This window comes from Lathyrus oleraceus, chromosome 5, assembly GCF_024323335.1.
Source record: "Lathyrus oleraceus cultivar Zhongwan6 chromosome 5, CAAS_Psat_ZW6_1.0, whole genome shotgun sequence".
NCBI classification, from domain to species: domain Eukaryota; kingdom Viridiplantae; phylum Streptophyta; class Magnoliopsida; order Fabales; family Fabaceae; genus Lathyrus; species Lathyrus oleraceus.
In genome coordinates, this window is record NC_066583.1 from 645525181 (window position 1) to 645536267 (window position 11087).

Here is an 11087-nt window from a genome sequence, read left to right on the forward strand (position 1 = left end):
TTAATAAGATTGATTCAAGATGTTCCCTTCTTGGATTTAGTAATCTTGATTCCAAGAGTCACAATTACTTCTCCATTGTCTCTGATATCGAATAATAGAGGACCCATGTTTCAAATAAATTCAGATTACCTAGCATTCACTTCAACCCATGTCCCAATCACAATATTAAAGTTTTGTAGGAATGGCTGAATAAAAACACCAAATTTAAAAACTCTCATTTTCCATTTTCCTCTCAACTACTACATACACCAAACGAGTGGTAGGTTTCCACAAAGATTCCTCGTTTAATTGACCTTGTCCACAAATAATTCTCATCACATTTTGGAAGAAATTCATGTTACATCCCATGTTACTTTCTACACCTCTCTTTGCTTTTGGTTTAGTCGCTCTCACTCCCAACCAATACGGCAGAAACTAAATAGAATGTGTAACTTATTATTCACCGTGCAATCTTACAAATTTTATATTCACTCTTTAGATCTAGATTCTCTGCACTAATACTATACTATATATTTACTAGTTTTGAAGTGGAACAAAATTTCAAATTTGACACACAAATATTTCTTTAACTCAGTAGCAGCTATGGATTGGTTTTCATGGCTCTCAAAAACTAGCCTTGATTCATCTTTTGTATACGAGTATGGACTTATCTTAGCTCACAACGAGCTTGAAGAAGAAGACATGTTTTACTTCAACCATGAGTTTCTCCAAAGCATGGGAATCTCTATAGCCAAACACAGACTAGAAATTCTCAAGCTTTCTATAAAAGACATGAGAAAGTTCCCACACACAGTTGCAAAGTTTGTGGCTGCAATCAAAAGGACAAAGAAGTACTTAGCCAACTATGTTAGGAGTTTAACTCATACCGAAGAATCAGCACTTGTGGTGGTGCCAAAAACAAGGTCTAGTGGTGGATTTGGGAGAAGATGGAAGAGTGGTATTATGAAGAGGAACAAAAAATTTGTGGTGGCTAAAAAAGAGAAACTTTTTCTCACAAATGGTACAGTTCCTGTTCCTGCTTTGTCTGGTGTTCTTGATGGTTTTTCTAGTCCTGTTATCTATCATTTCCAAAAGGAACAGAAGATCCATGTTGGTGACAATGGCGATGATGATGATGATGATGGTGGTGATGGATATTGGTCGGCTGATGTTGAAGAGATTAAGTGGGATACTATGTTTAAGGATCTAAAGCCGAACTAATTTTTTTTTCCGGATTAGATCCTCTCCTCTCCCCTGTTAGATCCAACTTCCTCTACATCCTCTTCACTGTATTTATCCTTCTCTTTTGTGGTTGATGCATCTTTGTGCTTCTATCATCTTTTGTGGTTGATGCATCTTTGTGCTTGAAAGGGAGTTCATGGCAGTAAAGTACAGAGATGGATACTTCGTTTTGTAGCAAAAAGTATGTAATTTTTTGAGTCTGCTGGTCTTGAGTTTATGTATTGTACTATCTCAGATTTCGGGACAGTACATATTTACACAGTTTCTTGGTGTTTATGTCATAGAATAAATTACGCCTTTTCTCTGCATCGTCAAATTATCATGTTTATTTCCTTAAGTTGGTGTAGCAGAATCTGAGACTATGGTTGTTACTGCAGAATCTGCTTTATTTTATTTTAAATTAAACTAAATGTATGCCTATGAAACACCGAAAGAGACACCGTCCATGATACCGACTAGGGATGACCTGCATGAAACCGGTCCAAAATTTATTTGGAGCATTCTATACAAAAACCTCCAATGCACCTGTTTCAACAATTATGCAAAGTGCATGTATCGAAATGAGATGGGAAAAATTGGAGCTGGTCAAACCCCACAGCTTAAGGTTGTGTTTGTAGAGTTATTTGAGTTAGAGTTATGTTGCTATTCCTCCTGAAATAGTGTCAGAATGGATTGGTAATGTTGTGAATGGAGATAGTGTAAATTCTGCCAAAATACATAATTGAAAGCAAACTTCTAGTACAGCAATAAATTGAGAAATTCTCATAATATATGGATTGTCCGGTGATAGAAAGGGTGCACATATCACTTACTTACTATACACATTGAAAAAAAATGGCAGGAAAAGATTTTGTAATGAGGAGTAATGCACAAATAAGTGAATTGATTGCATTGTCTGAATTATGCAGGATTCCAAAAATGCAGTAGATCATGTAGCAACTCAATGTCTTAAGCAGTAAAAGATTGATCTCAAGTACATAAACCAAGTCTTGTAAATTGTAAAAGATTGATCTCAAGTACATAAACCAAGTCTTGTAAATTGTAAAAGATTGATCTCAAGTACATAAACCAAGTCTTGTAAATTGTAAAAGATTGATCTCAAGTACATAAACCATAGCTTAATTACTAAGCTACTTACCATCTGATTGTGCAGGTTCATATCAGACGAGAAAAAGGCATTTTATAAATTAAGAAATAAAAACAAGATTCACAACCCTTTATTAGGCATTTTATAAATTAAACCCAACTCAAGCATTGGAATAGAGGGGTTGAGACACAAGATAATTCGGAAATACATAATAAACCCTATAGACTAGTATTTTGTTTGAATTTTATGTGGCATGGCATCAATCAGAAAGGAACAATCGAATATGATCAAGGAAAGTTAAATGTTGAGGTCTATCTTTACGCTTCACATACCCAATTGTTTCTTTCTCTGTATAACACTTGAGCCCTTGTTTTCCATTCTTGTTCCACATCTCCATCGCGTAGCTCTCATGCGCGTAATATGCCTCGGCGCAAGTTATCTTCGCCTCTATCTCCTCGCCGGAAGGAACCACCTTGATAGGGAGACGCTCGTAATGACCGCGTGAGGTTCCTTCCAGTTCGTCCATTCTGGAAAGCCCGTCCGCGGAGACGGAGTACAGCTCTCCGTACACAGATTGACCCGACCCAGGAATGTTGAGAAGGAACGGCACACGGTAGGGGCCACATACAAGAGGGTAATTCTGGACGGTGCGGTAGGTTCCGATGAAAGATGCGTCGCCATTCAGGATTAGGTCTTGGAGAAGTGGGTGGTTCGAGAAGTTTCGCTTTAACGTTCCGTATGTGAATATCAAGCCGACGGCTTCTTTGCCGGAAACGGTAACATCCGCCTCAGCTACCATATTTTTACAATTGGGGGTTTTGGAAATCGAATGGAATAGAATCATTCACAACAACCTCTTTCATTCGATGGTTGGCTAAAATTGTGGCAACACAAACTATTTTATACCTCTTTTCTCCTTTTTATTATATATTACTAATTTTTTTCCCAAAAATATATAACTTTTTCCATTTAATTAAGAAAATTCTATTTTCATCTCTTAGTTTTTTAAAATCTATAATATTTCAACTTTTTTATCTAGTTACAACATAGAAACTCATAACATGATAGCCATAGATATGTTTAAAGTAGTCTCTATATGGTCATTGAATAGTTGCTACAGAAACTTGGCAAGCATTGTGCCTGGCAGAAAATTCTCCGCGACTGACAAAAAGAACCGCTTGCATACAGCATTTGATATACTGCTCTTATTCTAACTGTCAAAATTATACTCAAAATGGTACCAATTCCACAGACACCGGCCAGTACTAGAAAAGTGACTCTGAAGCAATTTGCACCGTAGCAAGTGGAGTTTCCTTGTTTTGCGGCTTCTGTATCATACAAATTTCCAGCAAGGAAAACAGAAAAAACAAGTGCACCAATTGGATTTCCTAGCATCATGAAGCTGCTAATTACACCAAAGTGCTTCAAACCAAATAGCTCAGAAACAGTTGCAACCATTATAGAATACTGAACTCCATAGCACATTCCGAGTAAAGCTGTTGCAGCATAAAGAGTTCCATCTAGAGCTGAAGCATAAAGCAAAAATGCTATGATCATAGTTACTTGTGTGATTGACATCCAAAATGTTCTAGGCAGTGTTTTCGACCTGTCGTAATGATAACATCGTCAATATATGTGCACGCTAAGTATAAGATAATTCAAATTGCAGTCGTCATTCAGTTCATAAATGAAGAAAGTACCGAACAAAGTGTTCAGAGACAGCGCCAGCACCAAGACGGCCGATAAAATTGCAAAAACTGAAGACTGAAAGCAATATGGTTGTATCTTCTACACCCAAAGAAATTCCAATTTGAGCCAAATTATTGACAACAGTTACTCCGGAGCCAACACCTAAAGAATAAGCAAACCAAAGTAGCCAGAAATCAGCCTTGACTATAGCTTCTTTGAACTTAAAATCATCTCCTCTTTTTGGTCTCCTTTTCTTCCTCACCGCCCCTTCCCCTTCTGCAATTAGTATCTCAACATCCGAAGAAGTATCCTCATTTTCATGAAAACTTCCAACATACGCAGCTGAAGTAGATGAGGATGCAATCAATGGACTTGCTTGTGTTGAAACTGAAACCTCACTTCCAACTAATGGAACATTAGTTTTTTGAATGGCGGGAAATATAGTCATTTTCAAAGGAATTGCAAGGGGAGTTATCATAAATATGATCATTATGGAAACTAAGATGTAGGAAACAGAATCATTGATTGAAATCATGTCGCTTAGTATTGTGGTTGTAACAAGATATGTAGCAAGTAAAATACTTGAAGCTTGTGTGAAAATAAAATGGACATGAACAGAAGAGTCTTCACCAGAAGGAGGAGTACAAGGCCTAATGAAGTACATCAGAACTAAACACACAGTAGAAACTCCAATTGTTAGAAACAAGAGTAATTTAGAAGCAGAACCTTTTAGCAATAAGCTATATATTAATGTATATACAGATGCACTAATCCCAACATAACCTTTCAGAATACCAGAGATTGTGCCTCTACTGAGACGAAAATTTCTCATGTTGGTAACAAGCACGGCTGTGCCGAACCATGCACCGCTATTCGTTGCAACACAAAGTGCAAGCCATAACTGCAAATTCATGAGAACCAGATTCATTTTAAACTCATGCATGTAATATAGAAACTAGAAAGCATGTGTCACAGATTGATGATTTCAACCAATGAAACAAGAGATGATGCAGCATATTACCAGAATATAGGGCAAGTTGGAAACAGTTTGGGTAAGAGCAAGCCAGACAACACCATAACCAAAGAAACAAAGGACAGAACCAAAAAGAAGCAAAGCCCAAGGAGGGAACTTGTTGCAGGCAATACCGGGAAACAAACTCAAGTTTTCTCCAACATCATTGGCCACTCCAAGAATAGTCACTTGTTGTTGATTAAGACCCAACACAGATTTGAGAGCAGATGAGTAGAGAGGGAAGTTGTAGGCATTACCAGCAGCTATTTGAATCCAAACTGCAGCAGCTAGTCCCACCCATGGTGGCCTGCTTCCAGCTTTCAGAACCAGCTTCGCCATATTGCTACCAAAGTTAAACTTTTTACTCTCTATTTAAACTATCTTGGCTTTTGCCTAATAGCCCAAATGAGTTATGTTTATTTTAGAAAAGAAATAACCGCGCTATGAAGCACAAACACAGACACTAGTCACAACAAACAATGAATCAGATTGAATTTAGTCAAATGTATGGATGTATAGATAGCTTTTGGATTAAAAAATAGTGTAAAGTGAAATTTCAATTGTTGTAAAGTTCTTTCTAGTTTCCATTTTGGTCTTAGTTTTTCTACATTTGCATGTCACTATCATCATCATGCTTATGATTTCATAATTGGATCAAGAGATAAATTCTGATTTATCTGCCAGTATTACCAAATAGTCAAAATCTAACTTTCCTTTCACAAACCAATGACTTTTTATGAAATGTCATTATTCGGTCTATGGGTCACCTAATCTTCGTACGAGTATTATTAAGAATTTTACATCAGATAATATATGATTTAAATATATACTTACAAGTGGAGATAATACATTTCCTATCAACCAGTGCAAATAGTCGGATGGATGCTAAAGTTACAAAGTATTTCAGGCTTTTAATTTTTACTTCAAAAACTATACCAAGGTTTTTTTTAATAAACTAATCAATAAAAATAAATAAAGTACAAACTATACCGGGGTTTTTTTTACCGAGATAACCCAGTTTTTCAAAAAAAATCCCAAAATACCCCAGGTTTCAGAAAAATTCCCAAAATACCCCACTTTTAGGAGGAGTCTCCAATTGAATTGGCGACTCCTCTTAAAACTTGAATGGAGGCGCCAATTGGATTGGCTAGGGCAGGTTCCCTAGCCAATCCAATTGGCGCCTATGTGTAAGGTTTAAGAGGAGGCGCCAATTCAATTGGCGACTCCCTTAAAAAAGCCTCAAATGACAAAACCTCCAACATGAAAGTTGTAGATATTTTCAAGACAATGAATTTGGACATAAATTTTGCATCATTTGGATTTTTTATGAGAAAGTTATGGACACTTGAAGTTGGACTTCTGATTTTTTCAACTGTTATCTGACCTATAATGTTTGGTATTATCACATGTGTTTCTTTTAGAATTATGAAATTTTGTCCAACATAACAATTGAAGTAGACATCTCAAACTTTCCAATTCACTTGGTCCCACCTCAAAATAATAAAAAATGAGTGAGTTAGGTCCTTGCAAAGTTGACCCAAAATTAGGGTTTCTGTCAAAATGACCTATAATGTTTTGAAATGAATGATGAGCTTCCAAGTTTCAAATGGATTTTTGATGAACATGAAAGTTGTTCATATGGAGACTCTTCTTAAAACTTGAATGGAGGCGCCAATTGGATTGGCTAGGGCAGGTGCCCTAGCCAATCCAATTGGCGCCTATGTGTAGGTTTTAAGAGGAGTCGCCAATTCAATTGGCGACTCCCTCATAAAATGCCTTTTTTGTCTTATAAATAGATGCGTTGTGTGACCAATTGTTCCACAGCTCATATGATCATTTGGCTATCATGTTTGGTGTTCGTCGCCGATACGGTAAGGTGATTTATGCGAGAGACAAACCTCAAATGCTGATGTTTTTTTGGAACATCACCGCGTTCGATCAACCGAAGAGGGAGTTGGTTCGATGGTTAGATGGGAAAATACCAGAAGGGGTAAAAATCAGAAGTATTGAGAGACTTGACAGTATCTTTGGTTGGGTGCGAATGAAGACTGATAAGGATGCTAGGAAAATGATGTTCGGTCGAGACGACATTAATTTGATTGTTGTAATCAGTTAGAATTATTTATGTTTTCAGATGTTTTGTACTGATGTTTGTTATGAAACTCGTTATAACAAGAACTTAATGATATATAATGATTGAATGTTACAGAAATACAATGTTACAAAAAGCTTAAGATCTAGATGATGCTCCTTGATTGGGACAGTTGTTTTTGTTGTGTCCTGGTTGACGACAGATACTACATAATCTTATCATTTTATCTGTGGAATCCATCTCTGTTCTGATACATGTGCTGTTTGGCATTCCTTTCTTCTTTCTACGCATCTCTTCATTGTGCCAAACAATATATCCTTCATATGGAGGCCAGTAATCCTCCATTGGTAGTACTGAGAAGCTTTGAGTATATACATTCATGATGGTGTTGGCCTTGTACACATCAGATAAATGGTTGTAAGCGTCTTGACGAGTATAAGCGCATGCTGCAATGACATGGGAGCAAGGTATGCGGAAGGCCTGAAATTTTCCACAATCGCACCAACTTCTGTGTAGTCTAACAGCGTAGGCTAAATTTGGTCTCCCCTCGTTGTTGTCCATTGTTTCCTGGACGCTGAAATTTTGTCTATGACGGTCAAAGACTGTTACAGCGTGTGTCGTAGCTTTGATGCTCTCCTCTTTCATGACCTTCATGCAACACTCACTGAATACTTTTCCGGACATTAACACTGCACTCCATCTTTCACCTCTGGTTGCGAACATAGAAGCCAGCCTATAATAGGTTGATCTTACCAAGGCGGTTATCGGCAGATTTCGAATTCCTTTGAAAACCCCGTTCATGCATTCCACAATGTTTGTTGTCATGTGGCCCCATCGACAACCACCGTCAAATGCTCTTGTCCACTGCTCTACTGGTATGTTATTTATCCATCTCCCTGCGTCTTCATTAGACAGTCTAATTTCATCACAATAATATTGAAATGACGGTTGAGTTAAAGCATACCCAGCATTCACCACCTTCTAGCCAATCCAATTGGCGCCTCCATTCAAGTTTTAAGAAGAGTCGCCATATGAACAACTTTCATGTTCATCAAAAATCCATTTGAAACTTGGAAGCTCATCATTCATTTCAAAACATTATAGGTCATTTTGACAGAAACCCTAATTTTGGGTCAACTTCGCAAGGACCTAACTCACTCATTTTTTATTATTTTGAGGTGGGACCAAGTGAATTGGAAAGTTTGAGATGTATATTTCAATTGTTATGTTGGACAAAATTTCATAATTCTAAAATAAACACATGTGATAATACAAAACATTATAGGTCAGATAACAGTTGAAAAAATCAGAAGTCCAACTTCAAGTGCCCATAACTTTCTCATAAAAACTCTAAATGATGCAAAATTTATGTCCAAATTCATTGTCTTGAAAAGATCTACAACTTTCATGTTGGAGGTTTTGTCATTTGAGGCTTTTTTAAGGGAGTCGCCAATTGAATTAGTGCCTCCTCTTAAACCTTACACATAGGCGCCAATCCAATTGGCGCCTCCATTCAAGTTTTAAGAGGAGTCGCCAATTCAATTGGAGACTCCTCCTAAAAGTGGGGTACTTTGGGAATTTTTCTGAAACCTGGGATATTTTGGGATTTTTTTTGAAAAACTGGGTTATCTCGGTAAAAAAACCCTATACCGGGCTAAAGTTATAAAGTATACCAAACTTCTGATTTTACTTCAGAAACTACACAAAAGTTTTTTTATTTTTTTACTAAAGTCATCAATAAACTAAATAATGTACTATGTTGATAAGGATTATCTTATTTGAGTTTTTTTTACCTAGTTATCAAGGATTATCTTATTTGAGTTTTTTTACCTAGTTATCAAGGATTATCTTATTTTGTTAAGATTATTTTTATTAAGGTGTGTTAACGAATTTAATAAACAATAATATGAAAATGTTCAGATTTACTAAATTATTTTAAGATATTTTTCTGGTGCATAAAGGACACATGTTAAATGTGATGTCACAACATGCGGGTACGATATCTAGGCCTTACTCAACATGTCAGATTACTGTGTTTTTGGATGGATTTTTTTGTTGAAGATTCAGTTAGATTTTATTATTTTTATAGCATTATGATTTTATGATTTGTCGGACAGCTGTGAAGATCAAATCAGCTTTAAATATAATTTAAATTTGAAATTGAAACAAACCAAATCATATCTTTCTGTTGGAGATATTTATAGAATAAATCATATCCAATAGAATGTGCAAAGATTCTGCATGAAATTAAATCAAAAATTTAAGGAGAAAAGCTCATAATACTTTTGATATATAAAGAGCTGAAAACCTACATTAGAAAATAAAAAATACATTAAAGATGTTAGAGTGCTAGGGTTTATTTTAGTCCTTGTTATTGTTGTATGTACACCACACTATGTTTTAGTAACTTGACATTGTTGTAGGTTTGTCTAGTTGAGTTGTAAATAAATATTCAACATTGTGAATTGAAGTTGACCACTATGGTTTAGTGATTGAGAGAAAGTGAGACGGGTTCTCATATTTAGGGGGAGACAACTGAATAGAAAGTCATTGGATATTGTTAGGAAGAGGCATTGAACAATATAGAGTTTGTCGTTGCTTGTAAGACTAAATGTACTAAACTACTAATAGTGAAGTTCATTTCTTGGATTGGAAGTCAATCCTCCAAACGTAGTTGTTGTTTGCATTGAACTAGGTTACCGATTATTGTGTTCTTTATTGTTTTTCTGCTCCATCATCTTATACAATTGAATCTCTGTTAATTATGGTGAGTCTGGTTTAACTTGTCGAACCAATTGTCTAGGACACCGCGTTCGACATATGTCCCATAAGGAATAAAAATTTAATTGGTATCAGAGCAGATACCCTAGCTTGTTGGATGAGCTTCAGAAAAGATAATTTCTACTCAAATGGACACAATGAAAGATGGGATCAGTCAATAAATCACCTGTTTTGGATAACACCAACTATGATTATTAGAAATCCATGATGATTGTCTTTCTTAAATCCATTAGCAAAAAGCATGAAAATTTGTGATAAAGTGGTGGAAACATCTGATGGTTAGTTTTGAAGATAGAGCTACTAACTTTAAACCATAAGATAAATGAAACTATGTTAATTAGTCTTTTTTTTTTTTTCAGAATTAATGAAATATTTTTCTGCAAAAGATATAAAAAAAAGGTAATTATATGATTAGATTTTAAGGATAGTTTGTTTTATGGATTCTAAATTTTTTTTTAGGATTTTTTTTTATTTTTTTGAATTTTAAAACTTTTTATTCCCGATAATTTAATTTACACTTATTTTTTTTTATTTTTCATTTTTCATTCAAATTTTATATTCCAATGGAAATAAAAGATAACTATCCATAACTTTTCATTTCTATTTATTTTATTAATTTACTTTTTTATTTTAAAGTTTTAAATTAAATTTAACTTATAAATATTCTTGCAAATGTAAATTATTTATCAAAGATAGGAATAAAATTCATGATAATAAAATTTTCAAAAATAATATATCTAGGATTGTAGTTTTAATCCTCAAAACAAACAAAACTTAAACAATTAAAACAGATTAAATGGATAAGAAAAAATTAATAAAAGTGAAACATTACTTTTCATTAATATTTAAAATTCACATAAACTTAATAAGCCATTCGTTAAGGGAGAGATGTGTAGTCTCATAAAAAAAACCTAGTTCATAACATATAAATTTATCCATTTCAAACATGACGAACTCTTAACGGAGACTTACGTGACATGTTAAATATGTTTTTTTACATGAATGATTTTTATTAAATTAATTATTTTTGTTTTATATTAGTTAAATTTGTTGGGGGAGTTTTTTATTATGAAGCATTGAACATTGTAAGACTTCTTCTTTTAAAGAAACACCTTTGTAAGAGACACACCATATATTCACCAAAAATCTTAAGGTGATAGGTGGATGGATTCTCTCACTTATAAATACTCAAGTTTCCATATTTC

General features: G+C 34.9%; 3 protein-coding genes across 3 annotated transcripts; 1 reads left to right on the forward strand and 2 right to left on the reverse strand.

The window, feature by feature from the left end:
* Positions 1-327: 327 nt before the first annotated feature.
* On the forward strand, positions 328-1558 carry LOC127087606 (uncharacterized). Its single transcript, XM_051028524.1, has one exon. It carries the CDS (start codon positions 583-585, stop codon positions 1198-1200), a length of 618 nt encoding a protein of 205 aa, XP_050884481.1. The 5' UTR covers positions 328-582; the 3' UTR covers positions 1201-1558.
* Positions 1559-2195: 637 nt separating this feature from the next.
* LOC127087607 (putative gamma-glutamylcyclotransferase At3g02910) lies at positions 2196-3152 on the reverse strand. Its single transcript, XM_051028525.1, has one exon. It carries the CDS (start codon positions 3150-3152, stop codon positions 2568-2570), a length of 585 nt encoding a protein of 194 aa, XP_050884482.1. The 3' UTR covers positions 2196-2567.
* LOC127087605 (protein NUCLEAR FUSION DEFECTIVE 4) lies at positions 2506-5527 on the reverse strand. The gene is made up of 3 exons (XM_051028523.1): positions 5019-5527; positions 4009-4898; positions 2506-3914 (listed from the first exon to the last, which is right to left on the reverse strand). Exons 1-3 carry the CDS (start codon positions 5346-5348, stop codon positions 3401-3403), a joined length of 1734 nt encoding a protein of 577 aa, XP_050884480.1. The 5' UTR covers positions 5349-5527; the 3' UTR covers positions 2506-3400.
* Positions 5528-11087: the final 5560 nt, after the last annotated feature.

Bases quoted from the DNA above. Each gene is read 5' to 3' on its own strand.
- LOC127087606 (XM_051028524.1), top strand. From the start codon at position 583: ATGGATTGGTTTTCATGGCTCTCAAAAACTAGCCTTGATTCATCTTTT.
- LOC127087607 (XM_051028525.1), bottom strand. From the start codon at position 3,152: ATGATTCTATTCCATTCGATTTCCAAAACCCCCAATTGTAAAAATATG.
- LOC127087605 (XM_051028523.1), bottom strand. From the start codon at position 5,348: ATGGCGAAGCTGGTTCTGAAAGCTGGAAGCAGGCCACCATGGGTGGGA. The intron at 4,899-5,018 runs GTAATATGCTGC...ATGAATTTGCAG, and splicing joins CCAACTTGCCCTATATTCTG to TTATGGCTTGCACTTTGTGT. The intron at 3,915-4,008 runs GTACTTTCTTCA...TCATTACGACAG, and splicing joins GTCTCTGAACACTTTGTTCG to GTCGAAAACACTGCCTAGAA.